At 52.2% G+C, this 27,022-nt stretch overlaps 1 protein-coding gene across 1 annotated transcript in view; it reads left to right on the top strand.

Annotated features, from left to right (window-relative positions):
• The first annotated feature begins 5,465 nt into the window (after nucleotides 1-5,465).
• The window catches only part of zfhx3b (zinc finger homeobox 3b), a 102,773-nt gene continuing 81,216 nt past the window's right edge, over nucleotides 5,466-27,022 (top strand). The window contains exons 1-3 of the mRNA XM_084682115.1: nucleotides 5,466-7,986; nucleotides 8,155-8,737; nucleotides 12,810-13,306. Of these exons, the coding sequence (XP_084538241.1) occupies nucleotides 5,488-7,986; nucleotides 8,155-8,737; nucleotides 12,810-13,306 (3,579 nt within the window). The 5' untranslated portion in view covers nucleotides 5,466-5,487. The remainder of the gene's footprint in view (nucleotides 7,987-8,154; nucleotides 8,738-12,809; nucleotides 13,307-27,022) is intronic.

Below are 27,022 nucleotides of genomic sequence, written 5' to 3'. Positions count from 1 at the left end.
GCACTCTCCGAAAGTGAGGAGACACTCTGGCGCCACGTGTGAATCCCTTCTGGAAGGCTTTGAACCCACCTGAGCTCTGATTGGCTGCTGCCGTCAGACTGTGTGGCCTGTGAGGTGTAGCTGCACCACCCCGCTTCTTCGGGTCCCAATCCTTTTTGCTTCTGTTTTGCTGCGTACAACCAGAATCTGATGATGCGGCGTAAACGATGAAAATCATTTTCAAGGTTCTATTTCAAGTCCATGGACAAAAGAGGCAATTGATACTATAAAATCAATTTGTTCATGCTTTCTCTGGCCAAAGGAAAGCTGTGTAAGTGCTGAATGGTTGCAGACATTAAGCAGTGTGATATAGAAAACAGCCCTTAGATATCACCACATTCCCTCTAGGGTGTTTCGGCAGAGGCATTTTGGCAGGGCGTGATAATATCATTACATCATTTCTGATTGTATTCAGGAAGTGCATATCATAGCGGTGATGATTGCTGGTAGTTGTAGTTTTCTCCACTGCTTCCCTAGAGCTTAGGGAATGGAGGTGTAATGAATGTGACTGTCCTAGCCGTAGCCCCAGGCCCAGCCCCAGCCCCGGGTATAACCCCAACCATAGCCTCAGACATAACCCCAGCCTCAACTGGTACCCCACCCCTAGCCCCAGCCCCAGCCGTACCCCAGCCACAACCCCTGCTCCAGCCTCAGTCTCAACACAGCCATGGCTATTTCTGTTCCACAGACTGATAGCTTCAACTGAAGATCATTGATTTTACGGGAAGCCCTGTTTACAGCCTGAGTGCCATCGACCTGAGGTGACTTTTTGCCTCCTGAAGTAGCAGAAGGCTGGAGCATCCTTGTGTCTGTGTTAGACCCTCTGAAGGAGGAGGGGAGGAGGGAGCGAGGGAGGGAGGGTACATTTACAGTCGAAAGAGCAAAGATACAAGCCTGATACACTTACGCCAATTAAGCCACTTAGTAAAAGGACGAGTAATTGTGCTCGGATTTATTTATTTTCTATTTATTGAAATGAAGGGGTTTGTTGTTTCGAGGGGCTGGATATAGGTGGTCCTGAGGCAAGAGGCAGCTGGAGAGCTCAGGGTGGGCTTAGGTGGAGATCCAGACAAGAGGAGAGCAACATTGGGGACCCCTAATTCATTACAAAGTGCTTGATGTAAGGGCTCCAAAGATCCCACACCACAATCTTAAGAACGAGAGATTATTGCTACACAGCCCGGGCCCTGTCGGGCATTATCACAGACTTAAGGTATAGAGTGAGACATATGCATACATGCATTGGTGATTAATTGGGTAAAGCCTAAAGGATGAGCCCTCTCCGGTTCAGCCCCGGGACTACAATGGTCTGCCCCCATCAATGAGAGCATCCCCTGTGCAACATCAAAGGCCTGCCCTGCTTTATCAATAAGAAGCCTCCCTTCCCACATCTTCCTGTAACTTGCTTAGCATTTACGGCATTGATTTTCCAATAAGCGCCCTTACCCTGCGGTGGCTAGCCAGGCTCTGGCATGGCTCAGACACTCACGCAGACAGTCTCTCTGAAGGACAATGGGAGACTGCTGGGGGGGGGGGGGTAGATGAGGGGGGTGGAGGTGAATGCTGGCAGTTACCTTTTTTTTTTGGAAAGGGGTAGAAGAGGGGGGAGTTGGGGAGGTAAAAAAATAAGCCCTTTTTTTTCTTTCTTTTTTTTCGCTGTTGGAGGGGGTTGTGGGTCAGGTTCACGCTTGAGGCCCCGCGGGGATGGGGAGAAGGGGCCGGGGGGGGGGGGGGGTGTTCTCAGCTGGGGCCGGGCCAGAGTTAATTCCCCTGGAGACCCTGGAGAGCCCTGGTCCTCTGGAGGCAAGGCCAGGCCTCCAGGCAGGTGATTGGGCATGCTTATAATCAGATGGATCCTTAGCCTTTAATTCCTCCTTCGCCCCTGCCACTAAATCCCACCTAATGAAAGGGACCATAAATAAAAACTTATCTCATTTTCCATCCCGACCAAATGACAACCAGACCCACTGTCTTGACAGACTTCATTAGGACCTGGGCCATTTCTACAGGCTAAACCTGATCTGCCATGTTAGGAGGGGGTAAGGGGTGGAGAGACCAGAAGAACTGTGAAATATTCCTCTAATATTAGAGAAGAGAGAGTGATTTCCATGCAGCCAGACGAGCCCTCTGGTGAGTGGGTGTTAGACCACAGGAGGTGGTCACCCCCGGCCCTGGACCACCACCTCCTAGCTGGCCTGCGTGGAGGCCCTTCCATCCCTCTCCTCGTCTCCCATTAGGAGCTCAAGCTTGTTTGGGGCTGCGTGTAGCTCCGCCCAGTACATGAAGAGAGATAGAGAGAGAGATAGAGAGAGGGAGAGAGAGAGTGATAGAGATAGAGAGAGAGAGAGAGAGAGAGAGAGAGAGAGAGAGAGAGAGAGAGAGACACACACAACCCGAGGCAGGATTTCAGCATGCTTCCCTGTGGCTTCAACACATGCCTGTAGTGTATGGAAATGAAGTCATTTGCGTGGTGCACTACTACCTGTGACCTTGCTTGTTCTCCTCCTCCGGTACGGAACAGCTCTGGCTACGCCGGCATGATTCACTGCTGCCGACGCCGTTGATTTGTGGGCGCCTCCCGGAGACGCGTCCTTCCTCCTCTTCCTCCTCTTCCTCCTCCTCTACCTCAGCTCTCTGTCCACCTCGTTCCCTCCCTCCGAGTCCCCCTGAGATGAACGCTTGTCCCTGCTTCTGACAGGTGTGGCTGGGCCAGCAGGCGTCCTGGAGAAAGAGACCAACAGCTCTGTGTCAGGCAGGCCCATCGGAGACTAGGGGACTGCAGACGGTCCCATTGCACATCAGTAACCACCACAGGTTATTGAATTAGAACATCTCGATTTGAAAGAGCAATCCTGTTGTCTGTAAGCAGCGTCCGCGCTCAGTCAGATCAGCCTCCACCGGTGTCCCTGGTCAGGGCTCAGACTCATGTCCTGGCTGCCTGTGATTGGTTTAGACGGATTACTCAGTGGATGTGTAGCCGCCCACAGTGCTGTAGACTAGAGACTGTACAAGACTCGGGCAGCCATATTGTTTGTGTGTGTGTGTGTGTGCTGTGGGCCTACTGTTTCCAGGCCTGGTCAGGGCAGGCTGAGGAATCTGAAGGAGGGGCTTCTGGGCCAGATTACAGGATATGGTGTTGAGCAGCTCCATGTTCAGACAAGAGAGAGACAGTTTTACTGCCAGTATTCTCCTGGTCATTAGACACATCGACATTTGAAACATGTCCTTTTTTTTTTCTCTCCATCGCTCAGCAAGCTTTGCACAGTTTATACAGGTGTCCTTTGTTTAAAGGATCTCTGCCTTTGTCTGGTTGACATGTGGCATGGCCTTTTTTTTTCCTGTCATTTTGGGCCTTTTTTCCTCTTTCTCCCCAGTCCATTTGCGTGAAATGGCTGTTGAGCTCATAGCCTTCCTTATTAATGGACCAGATAATAAATACAGAGCAGCATGGTTAGTATCCCCTCTCTCAATATGGCAGCCAGCTCTAAATCACGCCTGTCTGTATAAAGTAATCCTGTTAATAAGCCCGCCAGCCTAATATCTCTCATTCTGTATGCAAAGCAACAGAACGAGAGGTCACCCGAGTGCGTCTGTGTGGAGTACAAACAATGGAGGCAGGTGGGCCGCGCTCACACAAAATGTCTGTCACCTTCAGTGTCCGAAGTGTAATAACCTGTGACTATTACTCCCCCAGCCGTTCTTCTATGACATGTTATATCCAAACACAGAGAAAAAGATGTCCTACCAGGCCAACTTGTTTATGTGGATCCTACGAGACCAGAATTCATCCTTGCCTCCAGGGCAGGCGACCGTGAATAGCAAGACCGCGTCAGAGTGACGGACGGACATGCTTAGAAAGTGTGCTCCCATTGTTGGACTTGCATTTAAGTGCATATAGGGGCGGAGAAAGGGAGAGTTGGTGTGTGCGTGTGGGGGGTGGGAGGGGGGGGGGGGGGGGGGGTGACAGTTTCATCAGACATTCATGAAGAGGCAGGCAGGCAAGCATTATCAATCTCCCCTCTCCAGCCCGGCCCTCACCCATTCATATGCACTGGGGGTGGGGGTAAAGATTCGCTGTCTGCATCACGGCTCAAATTTGCATCCCTAAGTAAATACGTAAATAAATCAAGTGCAGGCAGCGAGTGTGCTAATCAGGCAGGGAAGGGGGAGCTTGGTGCCGGGAAACTTTCCTCATGTAATATTCAGCAGCGGTAGGTTAAAGGCCAGGCCAGAGTTATTGGCTTCAGCCTGGTCGCCCCCTTAATCAATGCTGCCTGCATCCCTTTAATAAAATGATTAGCTCAGCAGTATCTGGCGCTATCAGTTGATCTCCTCGGCGCTGTAGACCGCGGCCCGGCCCAGACCTGGCTGGTGAGAGGGGCACGACCAGCTCCCAGATGCTCAACTCCAAATCATGATTTGAGAGGAGGAGGATGGCGGGAGCGTTTGAGAGCAGACTGACCGTGGAGGTTTCTGGGAGCCCCATCTAAACACAGCTGCATAACAGGGCCAGGCCAGCTGGTGTGATTTTGGGCTGGCAGAATGTGCTGCTGTTTTTGCCGCTTGGCTCGTGCGAGGGAGCGTTGGGTATTACCTGCGTGGTGAATGGCTTTGTTTATGCGCCTAACTGGAGACTGACGGGTGATACGTCTCGATTTGAGTGTTTGTATTTGTTTAGTTTTTTTTCTGGGTGTGCAGGGTTTTTGCGTTTTCTTTTCTGGGAAATGGGAGTCTGGCTTCACCTCACTTCTCCTCCCAGTTATGTAAATGGTTCATGTGTTGAGAGGTGGCTTCTCTCTGTCTAATTATCTCACCACGAGTCTATTTTATCCATTACATCGGCCTGTTTCTCAGTTTTCCTGACTAGAAGTTAATTAAAAACGGATGTAGGATTCGGAGAATGTAAGATTAGGGGTGTTGTTTGGAAGGTGAAGATAAAAGATGGTAACTTCATGATATGGCAGGAAGATGAATCACGGATGGCTTATTAGTGCTCATCTCAGGTATTGTGTTTAAGTACCTAATCTAGCATAATGAGCACTCTGTCATTTTCCCAATTAGATCTCACACTTCCCTCTCTCACCCGGCGTTCCATACATTAGACGTGTTCGGAAAGTTCTATACATAGACTCTCCTTTCAGGAAGGTGCTTTTAATCTCTGCTTCATAGCGGGAGCATTAGTGCAAGAGAATACCGCCACTTAGGATGGGAACAAAGGCATAGAGAATGTTATTGAAAGTAGACTGGGAGTGGGCTGTGTGCTCGTTCGCCCCTGTATTTGTGTGTGTATGCGTACGTGTGCACAACATGGGATGCGAGTGTTTGTTTTTTTCTCTTACGCCACCTCTCTGGGCTGTGCGAGCATGTTTCTAACCCCGCTTTCTCTCTCTCTCTCTCTCTGTCTGTCTGCAGGCCTGGATGCGATGAGCGCCTCATGTAGGCATCAGCATGGACAGCTGTGAGTCTCCCGTGCTTTCTGGGACAGATGATGGGCTCGGCTCCTCCGCCACCTCCCAGCAACAGCAGCAGCAGCAGCAGCAACACCCTCCGCAGCCCTGGAACGATCACTCTAACTCACAGGTCCCTCCCAGCAGCCAGCCCCCTTCCCTGGACCCCCTGTCTCTTTCTGCACCCTACCCCTGTCAGACCCAGAGCCCCAGCACGCCCCGCGAGGGGGTGAGAGAGCCACAGCAGCAGCAGCAGCAGCCCACCCGGAGCCCACCACTGGCCCACAGCGACAGCCCCGCCGCCGGCCAGCTGCACCCCAGACGCCTGGAGCTCGGCGAGGAGCAGGAGGGAGGAAGTTGCGGCGAGGAGGAAGACGAATTGGAGGACTTGGACGAGATGGAGATCGACAGTTGTTTCCCGAGTCTTCAGCCCTTCCCCGGAGTGCCCATAGCTCCAGGGGGAGGAGGAGGAGGAGGAATGCCCACCCTCCTGCGCCAGCAGCCCGCCAGGAGGAGGGGCGCGGCGGAGAGCGGCAGCGAGGAAGGGGAGGAGGAGGAGGAGGAGGAGGAGAGCAGCGACGTGGAGAACCTGGCCGGAGAGATAGTCTACCAGCCGGACGGCTCCGCCTACATTGTGGAGAGCCTCAGCCAGCTGATCCAAAGCGGAGGGGGCGCGGCGTCCGGCCTGCTCCCCACAAACTCTCTCCCCAGCGGGGGGAAGCCAGGGGAGCCCTGCGGGGCGTCCTCCTCCGTCTACCCCCAGATCATCAACACGTTCCACATAGCCTCCTCCTTCGGGAAGTGGTTTGGCTCGTCAGACCAAGGTTTCCCCAATACCTCAGCCCTGGCAGGCCTCAGCCCTGTCCTGCACACCTACCGCGTCTTCGATGTGCGGCACAAAAGCAACAAGGATTACCTGAACAGCGACGGGTCTGCCAAGAAGTCCTGCGTATCCAAAGATGTTCCCAACAACGTGGATTTCTCCAAATTCGACGGGCTGGCCCTCTACGGTAAGGGCAAGCCCATCCTCATGTGTTTCCTCTGCAAGCTGTCCTTCGGCTACGCGCGCTCCTTCGCCACCCACGCCGTCCACGACCACCGCATGACCCTGTGTGAGGACGAGCGGAGGCTGCTGGGGGACAAGCAGGCGTCGGCCATCATCCAGGGCATCGGGAAGGACAAAGAGCCCCTCATCAGCTTCCTGGAACCAAAAAACAAGAGCTCCCCTGCTCCGCCCAGCCTGCCACCCATGAACTCTGGACAGAGCTTCTACGGCACGTTCAGCGGGCTCCACCTGGAGGCGGGCTGCAGCTCCGGAGGGGGAGACGCCCTCCTGACCGCGGACTCTGAGCCCGCCCTCAAGCATCAGTCTGCCCCGCTGGGCTCCCTCCTCTCTCTGGGGGGGCCGGGCGGTCCCAAAGCCCTCACTCTTACCTCGACCCCAGGCCCTGCCAAAGACTCCAGCGCCCTGCCCAAGCAGGGAGGGAGAACAGAGGGGCCTGCCGGGAAAGAGGGGACAAGTAGGGGGGAGGACAGAGAGGGGGCCGCGGGCAAGGTGCGCCTGGGGAGCCAGGAGGTGGGCTCGGAGGAGGAGGAGGAACTGTTGTTAGAGGAGGAAGAGGAGGAGGAGGACGGCTCGACAGTGGCCTGTGGCGGCAACAGTAGCGGCGGCGGCGGCGGAGAGGTGGGGGAAGCGGCTGTCTCAAACCAAAGCATTTCCAAATCTCCTTTATTAATGCCTAGTAGCGCTCTCCAGCCTTCGGCCTGCGCCTCCGCAGCCGGCCCCGCGCTCAACAGCAAAGCCCCGGCCTCCACCTGTACTTCCTCCGCTCGGGAGGAGGGCCCCTCGGCCGGCGACGGCGGGGCCCAGAGCGCCGAGCTCCCTCTGAGCTTTAACTGCCAGGGACCCAGCGTCCCCGCGGCCACGGCGCCAGCCGCCGGCAGAGGGAGCGAGGACGACGGCGCGGGCCCCTCCTCCTCGCCTCGGGCCCCCGGCGCCGCCGACGAAAGTGCCAATCGAGATAGTGCCACAGCTCCAGAACCAAATGATAGCCCGGCGGAGGGAGAGGACGACGGCGGAGCCCTCCTGCATCATCACCACCTGCACCACCACCACCACCACCTCCTCCCCTCGCCCCTCTCCCACCCCCTGGCCGGGGGGGCCTGCGACATGGCGGGGATGGGCGAGTGCTCCCAGAACCACGGGGCCGGGGCCAGCGGAGGGAGCGGGGTGGAGTGCCCCAAATGCGACACCGTCCTGGGCTCCTCGCGCTCCCTGGGCGGTCACATGACCATGATGCACTCGCGGAACTCGTGCAAGACGCTCAAGTGTCCCAAGTGCAACTGGCACTACAAGTACCAGCAGACCCTGGAGGCGCACATGAAGGAGAAGCACCCGGATTCTGGGGGTTCCTGCGTGTACTGCAGTAGCGGGCAGAGCCACCCTCGCCTGGCCAGGGGAGAGAGCTACACCTGCGGGTACAAGCCCTTCCGCTGCGAGGTAAGTACTGTCACTGGGTGCGGAGTGGAGAGGAGGGGGGACTCCCTGCCTAGCGTGCACCCCGAGTCAAATACAAAAAGGTTGTTTGCGTGGGCAACAAATGGGAGTCAAACATACACGTGCGTATGCGATGACGTGACGCTCGAGCTTGTTCTCTCCCCCCCCCAGGTGTGTAACTACTCGACCACCACCAAGGGCAACCTGAGCATCCACATGCAGTCGGACAAGCACCTGAACAACATGCAGACCCTGCAGAACGGCGGCACCATCCCCTCCGGCGAGCCGGTGTTCGGCCACGCGCCCGGGGGCGTGGTGGCCGTGCCGTCGGTGACCCAGGCCTCGGCCCACCACCCGCCCCACCACCACCACCACACCACGCAGGCCTCGTCGCACATGGCGGGCCCGTGCGGCGCGCCGTCGCCCACCAAGCCCAAGAGCAAGCCCACGTGGCGCTGCGAGGTGTGCGACTACGAGACCAACGTGGCCAGGAACCTGCGCATCCACATGACCAGCGAGAAGCACATGCACAACATGATGCTGCTGCAGCAAAACGTCAGCCAGATGCAGCACGGCCGGCTGGGCCTGGGGGCCATGCCCTCCCCGTCTGAGGCCGAACTCTACCAGTACTACCTGACCCAGAACATGAGCCTGCCCCCGGGCCTTAAGATGGACCCGGCTGGGGCCGAGGCCCAGTTCCTGCTGGGAGGCTTCCACATGGACCCCAACATGGCCGCTCTGGCCCCCGCTCTAGGTGAGCCGCCTCAGTCTTTCTCGCTCCCCACACACACACACACACACACACCCACACACACACGATTTTCAGGGCACACTCAAGTCCCCACAGAGAAAACAGTCGGCAGTTCAGAGTGAGTTCACAAGGGTGGGATCCCTGTGCTTGCTGCCAGCTGTTTATTTTTTAAGATTAAACACCCAGTCAGTTGTGAGTAAATGAAAGAATCCGCTTTGATTTGAAACAGAAAAAAAAGAAAAAAGGACAAAAAGAAAGGCCTCCTGTTTGAACCCGCTCAGACACTGGATCTTTTCATGCGTTCGTTTACTGGACGTGTTTATCCTGTCGAGTGAATCTGTGCATGTATGGAAAGTGCAGGACTTTTTTTTTTGTCCACATCCAACCATTTATGGCTTTTCGGCGGTAGAAAAACGCCAGGCCTCTTGAGAAACAGCAGACAAGAGGGTCTTCCGTGAGTCAGCAGCAAACGAAGAGTTAACCGGAGCCACACAAGCCCCAGCCGTCTCCCTCTCAAATATACACACTCCTATCTTTCATTTTGGCGGCGCTCTCTCCTTTTCTTTCGTTGTGTTGCCTTAAGGTATGCCTGCCCTACTGAACTTGACATAGTTCTTCCTTGTACCAAGCAGAGTGCCATTGAGGAAGAGAGGGAGAGAGGGGGGGGGGGAGGAAGGAGGGAGGGAGGAGGGGAAGAAGGCCCATGTTTAAGTTGAGAGCGGCGTAGTGGCCGGGCTGATAAAGGCTGTGTTGTCCACACGACAGCCCATGCCGGAAGCCAGCCGAACCATGGCACAGTGTTTTGTCTACGGAGTACTGCAGCTGAATCGATATCCACCCAGGAAAGAAAAAACAAAAAGAAAAAGAGAAAGATAAAAGACGCTCTTAAGACTATGGCCTCTGTGAGATAACCACGTCCCACTCCAGCTTGGCTGAAAAGACTGTACCAGGCAGCTGTACTTAGAGACAGTGGAGGCTGACCCTGTTACAAGTGGCTCCACAAGCAACGTCCTCCCTGCAATATGACGAGAGAGCTGAGGGAGTTTTCTTTTTCTTTTTTTCGCCACAACAAATTGTGATGCCGAGATATTTTTACTCGGATACTGAATCACCCCAAAACACACACACACACACATCGACAGACACATATACACATTGACACACACACGCACACAGCTTTCCTAACAAGGCTTAGTTTAGTTTACACACTCAGTCTATGTCACACGATCTGGGTCATTTGGGCTGGGAAATTCCCCCCCGTGATACCTTATTTTCCTCACAGAGCTGGTGTGAGGTAGGGCGACGGCGCTCCGCACTCCTTCCTGCCTCGTCTGTCCTGCAGGCTCCTTCTAAACATCAGAGTTTTCACAGCGTTATTCCCTCGCTGCCACTGAACTCAACCACCAGTTTTCTCTTTTTTTTCTCCCCCAACTTTGTAATTGCAGCTATAAATTAGATCTTGGTCAGAGAAGGGAGGAGAAGAGGAGGCCTAGTGTGGGTAATTCAGCAGCATAGCTGAGTGTTTGGCGTGCCAGTTACAACCCCACAGTTTGTACCGACTTGTCTCGAACTGTCGCCAGTTCAAAGACGAGTCGGAGAATTGATTGCTGTGACTAATTCTTTTTTTTTTTTTCGCTCCTGCCATCTGGTTCATTTTCCTGTGAGGGAACGTTTAATAAGCATGTTAGAGGGAGGCCATGATGAGGCAGTTGTCTGGGGCCTAGGACCACAGTGGTGTCATCCACACTCACAGGCACACTTTCACACACCGTGCATCCATCCAAACTGCTGGATCGTACACACAGGGATACGCTCTAGAACACGTCCACACACACACACACCTACACACACACACACACACACGCACACACACACACATACACACACACGTGACATCTCTGGGGAGGCTGACTTGGCAGTTCAAGGACAGATAGTAGCTCCTCAGACGTACTTTTTACACCTCCTCTCCCTCCACTCTGTTCTCTTCTCTTAACCCTCTCCTTTTCTTCTCTGCTCCCACCGACTCCCTCGCTCCTGTCATCTCTCCTCCTTCCCCCTCTCTTTCCTCCCTCTCTTCTCTCCTGTCTCTCGCTCGCTCTTCTGCCTCTATGCGGTGTAGTTCTGCGATGACAAAGTCTGACCTCACATGATCTCACCCTCTTGGTAATCCCTATCCCCAGGACTGAGCTTTGACACAGAGAAAAGGGGGGGGGGAAGAGAGGGGGAGAGAAGGGGAGAGGCAGAGTTCCTTTAGGCCTCTGCTATTGTGTGCTAGGCTCGTTCAATGCACACGGCTCACTACTGCAGCAGCCAGGTAGAGCTCTCTGAAAACGTCGCAAATCCAGTGGTCCACTAATCTGCTGCACCAGGCCCCGGAGACTAAGGCATAGGAGTTACACTCAAACTGGAACTGCCTTCATATCATAGAAGTGAGTTTCCACGATTTCACAATATCGTCTGTTTACATCGACCCGTAATGTTATTTCAAAGTTAAAACATTTCCAGTGTGGCTTCCTCCCACATTGTCTAAACATTGATACGGGCTGACAAAAACTCAGTCAAAATATTGTAGGTTATATTTAACAGAGCCTGCTTACACCTGAAACACATGTCAGCCCTGCAGGCCGGCTCTGCTTACACACACACACACACACACACACACAAGGGCAGCCATGAGGTTAGGTCATCAGGTGCATCCTTAGCCGTCCGCCCCTGCAGCAAGAGAGATTCAGGGGAACAGGAGAGGAGGAGGGGAGAGAAAGATGGGACTGTAGTAGTAGGGGGCAGAGAAAGAGAGAGACGGAGAAAGTGAAATGAGGGTGGGGGTGGAGAGATAAAGTGCTGGGGCTGGGGTTCGAGGGGTGGGTCTGTGAGTGATTTCAGAGGGCTTCTCAAAGGTCTCCCTCTTCTGGCTATAAAAACTCAGGTAATGGAGAAAACTCTGAGAGCGGGCTGCATACTGCAGCAATAAATAAAAAAAGAGCTGCTGGAATTAATTTAGTGTAAAGCCTGGCAGGGTCAGCCAGTGCTCTCGGTCTGGGCAGTGATAGATTAAAGATCAGTAAGCAGAGGCAAAAAGTCCCCAGCCACTCTTACCTCATTTTTACACCATTTTGTTTTTTATCTTATTTGTTTTCTTCCTTAATTTTTTTTGTATACCTCCAGTCCATACAACTGCAGATGTAGGTTCTGTTGTAGAATATGCGTGTGTATTTTATTTTGTACTTGGTACTTTCTTCATTGTTCAGACCCAAGCAGGATTAATCTACTTGGTGTCTATCGATTTAGTTGCAATCTGGAACTAAACAGGCAGAAGAATCCAAACAGAGAAGTTAATTTTTTTTATAAAAAAATTCCGTGGACAAGGGTACTGGATTTGATTTACAGTAATGTGTGCTTGGGAACTCTTTAGTTCTCTTGTAATGATAGAATAACTTTCTTTTTCTGCGCAGTTCTCGGCCTCTGGAGTTGATTTAGTGCAGGGCCGTGAAAGTGCACCAGTCCAAACAGCGTTACGTGTAAATCCATACTCTGGCGGTGCGACTTTCTGCTCCCTGCGAGAAAGTCCAGGCTTTCTTTCCTTCCCAGCTCAAAGAAAGGATAATCTTGATTTAATAAAATTAGGTACATAAATACACACATGCACATTATCCTCCGAGGGGTATTGGAAACGGAGAGCAAATCCACTTTGACTGCAGAGACAAACACGACTCTTTGTTGAAAGTTGAACCGTACACCTTTCACGTTTCCCAGGACACTTTCCATGCTGAGGGAGGCTCAGACTGGAGCCCCTCTGGAAACCCCCAAACCCCCCCCCACCCCCCCCTCCTCAAACCTCCACCCCTCCCAGAAACTCTAAATAACTCCTGATGTCCAGACTAGTACATGTCCACAGCACAGAGATGAGGAGATAGGACTAATCCCTAAAAAGCTCGGCTCCACATTCAGATTTTTTTTCCCTCCAAATAATCAACCGTTCTCATGCTGCACTGTACCGTATGCACATCTAGCAAACTAAACACCGTTCTCCCCCTCTCTCTCCCTCTGCGTGTGTGTGTCTCTCTATCCCGAGCAGTCGGAGGGGAGATCCCCATGGATGTCCGGCTGGGCGGGGGTCAGCTGGTGTCCGAGGAGCTGATGACCCTGGGGGAGAGCCTGTCCCAGACCAGCGACCCCTCCCTCAAGCTGTTCCAGTGCGCCGTGTGCAACCGCTTCACCACCGACAACCTGGACGTGCTCGGCATGCACATGGGGGCCGAGCGCAGCCTGCCCGAGGACGAGTGGCGCGCCGTGGTGGGCGACTCGCACCAGTGCAAGCTGTGCCGCTACACCACCCAGCTCAAGGCCAACTTCCAGCTGCACTGCAAGACGGACAAGCACGTGCAGAAGTACCAGCTGGTGGCCCACATCAAGGAGGGCGGCAAGGGCAACGAGTGGCGCCTCAAGTGCGTCGCCATCGGCAACCCCGTCCACCTGAAGTGCAACGCGTGCGACTACTACACCAACAGCCTGGAGAAGCTGAGGATGCACACGGTCAACTCGCGCCACGAGGCCAGCCTCAAGCTGTACAAGGTGAGTCCTCCGCCACCCACCACCCTCTCCTGTACCTCTCCTCCTCCCCCTCTACCACCCTCTCCTGTTCTTCTCCTCCCCCCCCCACCACCCTCTCCTGTACCTCTCCTCCTCCCCCCCACCACCCTCTCCTGTTCTTCTCCTCCTCCCCCACCCCTTCCCTCCCCTGCCAGACGTTCCCCCACAGTCCAGGACTCACGCCAGCTGGCCCGCCGGATCCGGCCCAGTCTGCTGCTGCTACTGCAGCCTCTCTCCCCAGCCATGAGTGATGGCCCTGGAGTCTAACCCTACCTTCCACAGCCACCTTGGAGAGGAGAGGGAGAGGAGAAAGAGAGGCGGGGCGGGGAGTGAGGGAGGGAGGGGGTGTGTGGTGTGGTGGGGGGTGGGGGGTGTCCAGGACATGGCGCGTGTTGCTGGGTGAAGGAGGGCGAGTCACTGGGCTGGGGATGAAGAAGTGTGAGGAGACAGAGGTTTGGTGCTAATACTCCTCGCAGCGGGAGAGGCTGAATCGTTCTCGACAGCCGTATTGATTTTCTCCGGACTTGGAGCTTCACCTTCTCCTCTAATCATTCCATAATAGCCAATGGATGAACACTCTCCGAACAAATGGCCATAAATCTACCAGGCCTGATTCCACTTAGGGCCCTGTCCTGTGTGTCTGCGGCAAGGGCCACTCTGTGTTTAACCCAAACTGGCATAGCTGCACAGAAAGCTACGCACACCGATATACACACGTAAACCAACACATACTCCTGTAAAGCCATACTGTGTACACACCCTCACGTGCGGACACGTATTTCACCACGGCAGTGTGTAGCGTGCTGTGCTTTGCTTCCACGCCAGTAGACAGTGCATTTGTTTACACAAAGACTCCACTCTACCCTCAAGTGTTGGGCTCTTGGGAAGTAAATAGGCAAAAATAAACAGGATTTTTTGTGGGTTTTCTCAGAGCATAATTCTTAATCCCCCCCCCCCCCCCCCCCCCCCTCTGTCTTTTTTCTGCAAAAGTTTCTGCAGGTAAAGTGTAGATTACAGTAAAAAGCAAAATGAAAAATGAGCAGACATTATTGGGTCTCTCTCTCTCTCTCTCTCTCTCTATCTCTCTCTTTCTCTCTCTCTCTCTCTTCTCTCTCTCTCTCTCTCTCTCTCTCTGTCTGTCTCTCTCTCTCTCTCTCTCTCTCTCTCGCTCTCTCTCTCTCTCTCTCTCTCTCTCTCTCTCTCTCTCTATCTCTCTCTTTCTCTCTCTCTCTCTCTCTCTCTCTCTCTCTCTCTCTCTCTCTCTCTCTCTCTCTCTCTCTCTCTCTCTGAAAGCACCCCAGCTTCATGAATGGCTGTTCAGGTCTGCTGATGTTTTTACTGCACGTTTCCTGTCTGCAGGGCCTTTGTACTGGGGAAACCCACAGAACAGGAGAGAAATCATTTTTCAACACACCATTTAGGGTAAAGGTGTGACTCCCTGCTCCCAGGCTGGCTGTTTAAGAGGGCCGGAGGGAGGCTGCAGTGAGGCTCGGTCAGGGCAAGGCTAGGAGCTGGGGCCGGGCCTGGGTCTGGAGGAGGGGAGGGGAGCAGGGTTCACTCTTGCCTCCTCTGCACTGCACGTGCCCAGACACGCAACCAGGATATTTACAAATACCACACTGATTAAGATATGTAACACAATCTGTGGGACAGGTCGGCCCCCAGCATGTGGAGGCAGAGAGGGGCCCTGGGAAGGCCAACGGCTGGGTTCGACTTCCCTGGGCTGGGCTGGGGTTGTCCTGGACCATGGACCTCAGAGTCCCAGAGCGTGTTCACAGTGCCAACAGCTCTGTCTTCCACCAGAGCCAAACAGGCAGACTGTGGCATCCTGAATACTCTTTACATCTCGGGTGGAAAAGACTTGTTTTGTCTGAATAGCAGAAGGGATAGTTTATATTCCAGTGTCTGTCTCCTTTCCACCGCACCCCGTGCCAAGGAGGGGAGAGAGGAACAGACAGATGTCTCGTTCTTTTTCCCGCTCAACTTTAGAGGAGAGAGTTGGCATGTGTCATAATGCTACTCAGGCTGCAGGGGATTAAACATGTACAACACATCCTAGCATGATTATTTGTCACGACTTAAGCTCCTTAAAATGGCTGCGTGCTTCCTTAAAGCGAATTGATCTTCACAGAGAGAGAAAGAGAGAGAGAGGCAGAGAGAGAGAAGGAGGGGGGGGGGGGGACAAAGAGGCAGTAGTCCTGAAGTGACCTGTTCTCTCTTACCCTAGAGCCTTGCTGACCTGATACTTGCTGTCCCCCCCCCCCCACACACACACACTCTCCCTTCCACCCCCAGCACTCATGGGCTAGCCAACCCCAAAACAAAAATGTTCACAACTTGACAAGAACGATAACCACTTTTCACATCGGACCAGTGTGCCCGGTGGATGACATGTACATGGCTGCGAGGCCTTGCTACACCCGGTCTCCACAGTCGTGTGCTCCTCCACAGGACCACTGCCTGGGTGTTGAACTTGATTTACTGTCCTGGTTGAGCCCCTGACAGCCAGAACCTCCCAGCTATCCTTCCAAGCCCAGAAGCACCAAGCCCTGCACAATATGTGAGGATGTCAAAAAAAGTTTAAAAAAATAACATTTATGTATTCCTCCCTGAAGAAATCTGATGCGTATGGCAGCATTTTTAACCTTTTTTGGGGAGAAAAATAAATCATCAAGTCAGCATAAACAGGCCGTAAGATGTGGGAGATCCATGGGACACTTCAACCAAATCAAACTGGTTTGCATTAAACAGGCCCTTTGTGTGCACGGTTCCGTATAAATTGGAGCCTGTAATTACTGGAATTAAAAAGCAAGGTTTAAACTGAGGGCTAAGCTGGATGGGATAATTTGAGAGTCTGTGGTATGCGGCCCATATTAGGGCTTTCTAAAAATACCCCCCCCCCCCACCTCCCCACGTATTGGAATGTTCCAAAAGCTCCAGCAAGTTGTCCCGACCGCACGGACCACCGCGCAGCGGGGGTGATACAGCCTCTTCCTGTCTCCCGTGCGCCCGCTTCAGATTCACCCTCCCAGACCTGGGGCTGCGGACACACCCCTGCGCTCTGGAGTGAACTTTCACCTTCCCCTCTGTCCGAGGCCTCGGTAGTGGCTCTGGTGACGTCATGACGCTCGCTCGGAAGCACAAGCAGATGGGCCACACTCCAAAATGCAGGTCATCCCTGATTGACTCCAGAGTCTTCTAGAAGTTTCACCTCGCCCGCTCTCCCCAGTGACCGGGCTTGGAAAAAAGGCTCCTACCCTTGTTACAGCTAACAGTTTCTCACACGTCCACATTCATGTACACGCACTGCCAGCAGGCCTTCCCCTTGGGCCCTCCAGACCCCATCAGCAGGCCTCACAGGCTGGGCTCCAGGCTCCAGCCTTCTGGCTGTCTGCCTGTGGAGTGCTAGTGCGTGTTGGTGGAGGTGAGAGGAGGGATCGTGGGCCAGCTCCCAAGCCTCCGCTCGAGCTGACCCTGGCCAGACAGGCAGGATGGGTGGAGCCAAGGGCAGAGTCAGGCTCTGGCCTCCGATTCCAGTCAGGAATTGGCGGGTGGGGGAATGGGTGGAGCATGGGGGGCTAGCTGGCTACCTTCCTTGTCTCGGGGGCCGGTGCGATCTACGGTAATTGAGATTGATTGGATGTTATTTTTCCTCTTGCAAATGTAGTCCATTAGCTTGGCACATGCATAATCAGTTTAGAGCGCAGTTAGCCGAATGTAATCATGTTCCTCGGTGTCTGCTCGCACAAAATCCACTCCAGATGCAGCTTGGCCACTGAGAGAGAGGAAGAAAGTGCCGTCACTATCACATGGGGAATCTCTACCCAAGAAACCCTGACACCCCCTCCCTCTGTCCTGGTCTCGCTCTATTACACTCTCACACACACACACACACTCACACAAACGTAACCGTTTTAAACACTCTCGTTTACGAACAGAGACGCACACAGAAACGGCCTCCCTCACTATAAGAACAAGGCTCCAGGTCCCATGTTCTGCTGTCGTAGCTGTACTAACACTGTGTTGAGAGCAGCTTAGGCCAGGCCCATCATCTAGGCCCAAGATCTAGTTGCACTGGAGGATAGATGTTTGGTGCTGCCTAGTCAGTGGGCTGGGCCCAGGCCTGGTAGGTGAGGTTGGGTGAGGTTGGGTGAGGTGGGGTTGGGTGAGCAGGTGAGGGCAGACCCAGGCCCAGGCCCAGGCCCAGGCCCAGACCCAGGCCCAGGCCCAGGCCCAGGCCCAGGCCCAGGCCCAGGCCCAGGCCCAGGCCCAGGCCCAGGCCCGGCCCACTGACTAAGCAGCACCAAACATCTACCCTCCAGTGCAACTAGATCACTGAGCAGGCGAGGAAAGAAAACATCTACGCTCCAGACTTATAGCAAATTATCGGGAAAAAAAGCGGAATGGAAGCACAGCGTGTGTATTGTAAATGAAGGGATTAGATGCTACATAGAGATGCATTAAGGTGTTTCACTGGCAATCCGACTCAGCACTCTCCCAGACTGACTAGCACTGGCTGGGGGTGACCTCCCCGCTAATGATCATAATTATCTGGATCAATTCAAAGTAATTCAGACCGCAAGCGGAGGTTGCTCTGGCTCCACAAAGATTTGTTATTATCATTATCAAATACATATGGAGAGAGCGACGTGGAGTTATAGTCACTGGGGATCAGTCGTAGACTTACCCCTGACGAGCCATCAGACCAGCATCAGGACAGAGTGATGGACAGGCAGACAGACAGGCAGACACAGACAGACAGACAGACAGACAGACAGACAGACAGACAGACAGACAGACAGACACTACCCCCCATCCCCCTTACCAGAAAGCCGTTAGAGGTGAGGGGGAGGGGGAGAGGAAAAGGATGGAGAGATAGCCAGGGAAAGGGACGGGGAAAAGAGAAAGAGAGAGAGAGAGAGAGAGACTCGTTTAGACAGAGATACTCTGCTAATTATCATGGCTGGCCTGTGATTGCTCAGTAATAGTGCTCAGTGGGAAAGGTTGCAGCGGTTCCAGGAAGAGCTGAGCTCTGATTTACTGGTAGTACTGCTCTAATAAAGCGTTCACAGCACATCCTGGGAGACAGTCCATTCTCTGTCCACACACCCCAACAAACACACACCTAGAGCGCACACACACACACACACACACACTCACGTACCAACCATAAACACGTACACGCATGCGCCCACGCACTAGCTAGACCCCCTTTACCGGGGTCACCTTTTAAGAAAGACCAGTGTATAGCGGCACACGACTCATGAGATTGCATTCATGCAGATCATGTAACATGGCATAGGTGCGTACGAGTGGGCGGTAGCAGGCTTAGCGTCACCCCAAGGAAGTGTTTACATTCAGTGTGGGGCCCTCTCACACTCTCTCCGTCAAAAGAGCCATGAACCAGAACCCCCCTCCACCTCCCACCTCCTTGCCCCGTCTGTGGTGTGCCTGCGGGGGCCTGAACTCTGACTGCAGACCCTAAACAGACTCCTGTACCTCCAGAGGAGAGCTGGGACTGCGCAGAGGGAGGGGCAGCCCAGAGGCTCAGCCAGGATTGGTTCGTGGGGCTGTCGGTCAGTCATGCAAAGCGACAGAGAGAGAGAGAGAGAGAGAGAGAGAGAGAGAGAGAGAGGGTAGGAGGCAAGAGGGTAGGAGAGAGAGAGGTGTGGTGTGCTGAAGGGGAGGGTCCAGTGTTTAGTCTTTGGCAGAGTGCAAGAATTTCACAACTCCTCCAGCTCGGACAGAGTGAAGGCAAGAGGGGGAGAGAGAGAGGAGGCGAGAGGGGGAGAGAGAGAGGAGGCGAGAAGGGGGAGAGAGAGAGGAGGCGAGAGGGGGAGAGAGAGAGGAGGCGAGAGGGGGAGAGAGAGAGGAGGCGAGAGGGGGAGAGAGAGAGGAGGCGAGAAGGGGGAGAGAGAGAGGAGGCGAGAGGGGGAGAGAGAGAGGAGGCGAGAGGGGGAGAGAGAGAGGAGGCGAGAGGGGGAGAGAGAGAGGAGGCGAGAGGGGGAGAGAGAGAGAAGGCGAGGGGGCGGCCAGGCGCTGACCCATGGCCCAGCTGTTGCTGCTGGTGACTGGGATGTGCGCCCCTCCATGGGTGTCTCGAGAGGCCCACGCAGCCAGGGAGAGAGGCGCCCCGGCAGGGTAGGCCCAGCTCTCTGGAGCCCCTTTCTTCACCCTGTGTTTATCAAGAATGCCAGTCGAAGGGAGATAGCGGGAGACGGGGAGCAGGGCCTTGAGCAGGGCAGCGCCGCATAGACTCCCTCTTTGTCTGCCCTGGAGATAGGGTCCAGACCACAGAGGGAGGGCCAGAGGAGGGGTGTCGTGGGGCGAGGGTTGTGTTTTGGGGTCAGCTGGGAGTTGAAGTTCCTTGGTTATTGTGTTAAATGGTTTGTTTGTTTTGACTGTAGTATTTCTTTTTCGGGCAGCCGGACAAGAGCAACCGAGCACGCTCCTGTCGGCGTGCAAGGAAGCCGTTGATCCTATTATCTGTTGCCTGATCAGCAGAAAAAGGCGGATTGGTGGCTGTAGGGGATGAGGCGAGGAGGGGGGCGAGGGGAGAGAGTAGAAGGGGAGGGGCGCGAGAGGAGAGGAGCGGAGGAGACGAGGGGAAGGGAGGGCGGCGTGCAGAAAGAGAAGAACATGTTAGATGGGGAGTAGGGGCTCGAGTCAGGTTTGTTTGGTCCAGGTCTAGATAAACAGGCCTAATCTCACACGCACCGTCCCCCCCCGCCCCCCTTCCACAAATGAAAAAGGGGGGGGGGGGGGGGGGTGTCAGTCGGTCTGACGTCCCTATCACACGCCCGCATCCATCATCCATGTCCCGCTTTCCATCTCCCCCTGCTTGCCTCTCATTTGTTTTCTCTTTTTTCCCAGTCTCTCCCCCTCTCCACTCCCCGCCGTTCCTCTCCATTCTTTGTCTCCTCAACATTAATAAACAAGGCAAATACCCGTCACCCGCAAAACAAACCAACACAGAGAGGAGACTGCCGGGTGGTCCTGTATGGGCCTCTGCTTAAGGTTAAATATCTTCTAATCCAACCAGCCTGGAAAACTAAACATTCTCCCAAGCCAAATCCTCTTTCTGCACCTCAACCCCTCCCTCTCTTCCTCTCTCTCTCTCCTCCCAGTCTACCTCCTTGATCGCCCCTAGCTGTACATTTCGGGTCGGGGGGGTTGCTATTTATGCGCTGGTTAATTTCACTCAATCAACAGTCGATCTAGCTTTTATAAAACCCATTATAAAGGATAAACACAGAATCTTGCCTTGAAGACAGAACAAACAAACACAACTCTCCTAAGGCCACTCCTCCCCTGCAGTCCCACAGTTCTGACGAGCTGTTAAACAGAGAGAGCTGCTTTCTTCCACTTGTTCAGGGAGGAACAATTGAGAGTGCAATTACATATTCGAAAATCTACTTCCTGGTAGCGACCTGACCAGAGGGTCTCTCCCTATCTTCTGATCAGTGGTTTTACCCAGGCACTGTCAGCCTCTATCTTGTAAGATGATATTACTGACATATCAGTCATAGCCCTGTCTCCCTCCTCCCTCAATAGCCCTCATCCTGGAGATAATGTGGGAAATTGCCTCCCTTTGTCTCAGCTGCGAAAAAAAAGCTGTGTGATAAGGTGCACATGTAATCAGCAGGCTTTATGATTCGGTGTTAACTTTGCATGCATTTGGTAGTCAAAGTGCAGTGAAATGAGAAGCCAGCGGGACTGGCTCCACCTGGGCCTGCCTGCCTGCCTGCCTGCCTGCCTGCCTGCCTGTGTGCCTGTTTGTCTGCCTGCCTGCGACATGGTCGTGGTCAGAGTCAGGCCTGATGACGGGCAGGTAAACGGTGCTTTGATGGAGTTCCTCTGGGTCTATGAGGATCCTAAGCTGGGAGGATGGAGAGCGAGGCAGGCTGGCTTACCGGCTCACTGCCATCAATACATCAGTGGCTTAGCTGCCAGATTAACAGCCTGTGAGTGGTCAGGGCCACAAAACTGTGCTCTGGACTCTGGTATCTGTTCAATACGTCTGTGGAGCAGACACAGGGGGCGCAGGGGGGAGAGGAAGGGGTTCGTTTCAAGCACCAGGATGAGCACAGAGGGACCTCCGTTTCTATTTGGGTTTGGCAGCATAGGAGAGTCCTGGGACAAATAAATTTTGGGCTGCAATGGAAATGTGGACCAAGATGTTTGATTTTGAACTCCCATTACTTTGTAACGTCCCACTTGTGAGTTTAAATGGATATTTGATGGGTTAAATTGTCAGGCAGTAATGTAATGCAGTAGGTATGCGTGTCTTTCTGCAATACTCAACAAGGCCTAGACTATTTCACACCAGATCATTTTATTTCCTAAATGCAACATTTATGCTTATTCCCAGTCCCAAGTGTAAAATTTGACATCCATATCTATTAGCCTATTTCTCTCACTTCCATCCCCATTGTCTGTGCTTCATGGCTGGGGTGAAAGGAACTCCTAGCTCGGGGATCCTTCCGGCCTCATGTCCGCAGTGGTGATTGACCAGCCAGCCCCTGTGTAACCCCATAGCGATGGACGTCCATTGGAATGGCTCATGTTTGGCCTAATTGCTGAGCGCCGGAGTCCAGGCTTGGGACTGGGAGCTGTAAATCTATCACTGTTATGGGGCAATGTTTTCTCCAGATGTAGACGAAAAAGATTTCATCCCTTTGTAATTAAGCGGTGCAGCTCAGGGTGTCATATGGTTTTTATTGGGGCTCTCTGGAAAAAATCATTTCACACCTTGTTTTCTCATCAAGCCCCTCATTCTTGTGTAAAGGAGGGATATGAGGGAAAAGAGAGAGGATGAAATGTGTTTGAATTGCAGTATGGAAATGACCTGGGGTTGATTTATGATATGGAGGTGTAGGTAGGGAAGTACTGGAGGGTCATGGCACTCTTAGGCAATCAAAGAAAGTTTCTCAGAAAAAGAAGAAAAGAGAAAAAAAGAATTCATTTAGAATCCAGCAAATTTTCTCAAATGTCTCACCTTCCTCCTTCATTCTATTAAAAGCTCTTAACTACAAGGATACAGAGAGAGAGAGAGAGAGAGAGAGAGAGAGAGAGAGAGAGAGAGAGAGAAAAGGGGGGGGAGAGAGAGAGAGAGAGAGAGAGAGAGAGTCGGAGCTGAGGACGCTGTGTAACTTCTCAAGGGCACTGCCAGTTTACAGCCTTCACATTCTCCTGTAACAGGCTGATACCCGGAATAGAGTAGCACACCGCTGTGTAGAAATGACACTTCTAGGCCCCTCCCCCTCCCACCATCAGCTCTCACCCACACCTCACCCCTCTGCCGTTTATGTGGCAAACTTAGGGGTCAGACTCTCTGAGGTGGGTGTTTTTTCTTCTTCTTTTTTTTTTTTTACTAGTCACAGCTGGTGAAAGCCAGGGAGCTGGAGAGGTGGACTTTTGTTCGAAGAATCAACGGTCTCACACAGTTGTTCTTTATAAAGCTATTTTCAATCTCTGGGTGATTTATGGAGGAGTGCTGTCCCGTTGGAGGACTCTCTCTCTCTCTCTCTCTCTCCCCCATCAGAGACGCAGACAGGAGAGGAAGTCTTCTCCATGGCTCTTGAGCGGCCAGGCTTTCTTCCAGATCGCAGCCATCCCTCATCTCCCTTCTCTCCGGGCCCACAAACCTCTCTCACAGAACGTCACCGCATTCAATCAACACCAGGCCTAAAATTAGGGCCCGCTGAATGATTCAAACTCGGATCCTTCTTTCAGATGGCCTGTCTGTGTCACTACGTTGGAATTTCCTTAATTTATACTTGTTAGGTTGGAATAGTCATGTTGCAGTAATTTGAAACAGAAGGAATGGCGAAGCTACTGTGGAGGAGAGATCCCTGGGAGCCATTAGGCTTTCGCCACAGAAGATCGTAGGATCTGGGATGCAAATTATTATTCAAATTATGAATATATTAATTTAAGCAGTGAAAAGAGAGTGTGAGCGTATTACTAATGAATTATACAGTGCAGGCTTTATTAAATATTTGTTGATGTTGCACGGGAGAGACTGTGTATATTAATTCTGCAGAAGTAGGTCCCTATAGGGCCCTTTTTTATACACACACACTCACACACTGTGTGTGCACGCACACACACAGGCCTTGCTTTTGTTCTCTTCTCTTTGTGGTGCACCTCTCCGTGTCTCCGAAGCGCTCTTCCCAAACATCATTTCACAGATGAGTTATGGCTGTGTGAAGAGTGCACCGAGGTTGGAGATGATCTCCTCCATACTGCCAGATAATATTCTCCTTCTTTCCGTCAGGCTCCTGTTACAGGCCTCCTGCTCCGCGCTGGAATCGCCTTTGTTCCTGTGGCGCTGGGAACAGGAACCCCTCTCTTTTGCTCCACATTAAATGTACTTCCTTTGTATGAATAGAAATATAGTGTCTTTTCGCTCTTCTCAGACAAATCAGACTTTTTTTTTTCTTTCTCTCTGTTCTTCCATTTCACGGCACTGCAATTGGCACCTTTGAACTTTTGAGAAGATGAAATGTCAAAATGACTGGAGTTTATGGGATATCAAATAGAATAAAGGCACAGCCAGGATTATTGGAGCGAGGAGCCAAATTATTGCAAATCCCTTGGTACATGAAACAACCTCCCAAAAATTGGATAGTTCTCAGGACCTGGTGTTTGTACTCTGCAGTGGAGAAACCTTCAGGGCCTTCTACGCCTTCAGAGAAGGCCTAAACAAATAATACATAATAATATATGTAATGCTAATAATACTAATAGTAAAGTATTCAATAATATATATTTTTTTCTCATTTAATTTAAAACAATACATTTAATAAATGTTCTCTCATCTATGTTCTAAAGTTAAGCTGACTGTCAAGTTCATGTCCTGAAAACATGTTATCCAATCAGAATCGTGCTTCTCTATTAAAGCCCAGTTAGCTGGCTCATTCATTGGTTAAGACTTTACAAATCCCGGGGAAGGCCAAGCTATGTGTTTTGGTGTGAGGAGTGACGGGCAAATCGACCAATCACGCTTTGATTTCAAGTGGGCGGGAAAAAAACAAACGATCTTAGGCCTTCATGAAGTCTGAATCTCTGCAGAGTGGTGACAGCGGTTGAGAGACAGAGAGACCGAAGCAATGAGGGAGGAAGTGAGGAACACGCCTTTTGTCTCTTATGGTAGACGAGACAACTGATGTAAGTAACACCGCTCAGATGTCATATGTCCTGCGCTACACCACTGACAGTGGTGTGAAGGAGCGCTTTTCCCAGTTTGGTGATGTCAGTGGTGATAAGCGTGCAGCAGCCATAGCTGGTCAAGTTTTGGAGTTTCTGGCGGACTGTGCCTACACCAATAAGGTAATTGCCCAGTGTTAGGATGGCGCTGCAGTCATGGCTTCTGGACTGAATGGGGTCCGAGTTAAAATAAAGCAAAAAGTACCACAAGCTCGTTCACTCTTATGCGCACTCTGTGAACCTCGTCATGTCTCAAAGTGCTGCTAAAAATCAAAGACTGCAAAAACATTTTCTCCCACCTTAGTGGCCTCGCAGCCCTTTCTCAAAGTCAGCCAAACGCACAAAGCTCCTGGATGACATATGCCAGCGAAGACTCCCGAGAGTGACTCTTTAAGAGCTGATTGAGGGAATCCAGCAGCTGTATCACCTCACCTGCCTGGTGCTGACCATCCCCATGTCCATCTCCTCCGTGGAGCGCTCTTTCTCGGCTCTGAAGCGCATCAAGACGCACGCCAGGAACAGTATTGGACACGATCGCCTGGCAGCTTTGGCACTCGTGTCCATAGAGAAAGGACTTCTTTTGGAGCTCAAATCAAAGGACAAAATTTATGACGCCGCCATCGCCCACTTCTCAAAGAATGACCGACGAAGGAACTTAGTTTTCGTGTAAAGTAGGCCTGTGTTATAAATCACCTTGATTATTATTTCAAGGGATTAAGATTACTGGCTAAGTTGACATTCAGGAATTTGTATTCATTGCGGAGGTTGTCCCAGCGCAAATTGCCTTTAATTCAATATGTAATCAGTAAATCAATCAATCAATATATCAAACGTATAAGAAGTGTGTGGTTGGATTTGCGGAGAATGTTATTGACGTTATGGTCTATTTGTTTACATCCTTGTCATCGTTAATCAAAGGATTGGACTTGTTTAACCCTTTCAATTAATCCTTTTGTTGCTTTTTTCCGCGATGATTTTTTCTCTCGCCGGTGATGGCCGAGGTGAAGGCCCAGCTGTAGTACTCATGGTTCGCCACTGGTACTCTGATTTCCTGCTGCAGAGTGGGCTTTAACACACCTTGTCTCGTTGTCTCTAAGTGGGGCTTATCATTCAATTTTCCCCCATTTTCAGCCATTCCCTCCACAATGCTGGGCTCATTTTCAGTTTGCTCTGTCATGGTGGACTGTCTGATAGGACAGGGTGGAACCATTTGGTGAGAGTGTAGCAAATAGCAAGTCACCTTTTGATCACTGGCATTCTTTGGCTTGGTCATTCTGTGTGTCTGGTGAGGTAGTGTTCCGTTGCACCATTAGCAACAGAGGCAATGGTGTTTCAGTAGACACATGTCTTTACAACACGAGTAAATTGCAGAGTGCGACGAGTGAATGTACATTTGGTAATAATCCATTAACGTTACAGAGGTTTACTTGCTTTTTACAGTTTACTACCTGTAGTCCATTCACTGTGGATTTCTGCCCTTACATCTGTTGGGCAGCTTAGTGCCTTTCAAGCAGAGTCACAGTCAACATCAGAGTTTTCCCAGTATTCAACTTAACTTTTAAATCATTAAACATGATGAAGCCATCTCCGCTAAGTCAGGGGTTTATATACGAAAATCAAACACCATCTGCCATCTCTGATCAGAGCCAACAGCCATCAGCCAGGGGTTACCAAGGCAGAACAGGAAAAGCCATTAACTGCCAATCACTGCATCGATCGACAAGCCAGTCCACCACTACCATCACCACTCCACCCCTCCCAGCCCTCCTTACCCTCACTCACACACATACATACATACATAAGCACTTACAGTGCACACACACAAACACAGACACACCCTTTCATAAGAATTTCACTGCCTGTGTTCCGGTCACGGGAAGTCCAGGTTTTTCTCAGTCCAGGGGAAGACCCTGCCCTCTGTCTCTTTCTCCATTTCAGTGTTATCTTTTGAACGATCGGAAGATCGACTTATTATTACCCTCCATCTTAAATGGAAGTTGTCTCCAATTTGTTGTGTCGTCTCGGATTTTTGGCGTCGAATGACAGTCAGGCCAGTGAAGATATCAAGTCTTCTCGAAGCGACACTGCCATCCTTCCATCTGGAAATCTCCCCCGCGCGAACACACACACTCCAACTCCCCTTCCCGTGGCCCCCTACATTTTCTGAGTCCACATCAGATAAAAAGAGAAAACTAATAGAGTCAGCGAAGGACAAAAGGAAAAAAAAAAGGGGGATTGATTTCCCCCCCACCCCCGCCCCCATTTCTGTCGTTAGGAGTAAGGGTCATTAGGAGAATATTTACCTACTTCCCAGCTTAATAGAGATGCTGTATATCAGACTGTGATCAGAGCAGAGGTCAGGGCTGGGGGGAGCAATTAAAGTGTATGGATCCTCCAGCCCTGGGCCAGGCCCACAGTGGGATGCGGACAGGAACAGATAGGTGAGCTAAAAGGCTGGGAGAGGCCGTACGTATTGACCATGGCCAT

This window comes from Hypomesus nipponensis, chromosome 19 (assembly GCF_054491055.1).
Source record: "Hypomesus nipponensis isolate SF chromosome 19, ASM5449105v1, whole genome shotgun sequence".
NCBI classification, from domain to species: Eukaryota; Metazoa; Chordata; class Actinopteri; order Osmeriformes; family Osmeridae; genus Hypomesus; species Hypomesus nipponensis.
Note: the sequence above shows the minus strand (reverse complement) of the source record. Positions and strands in the feature narration are given on the sequence as shown.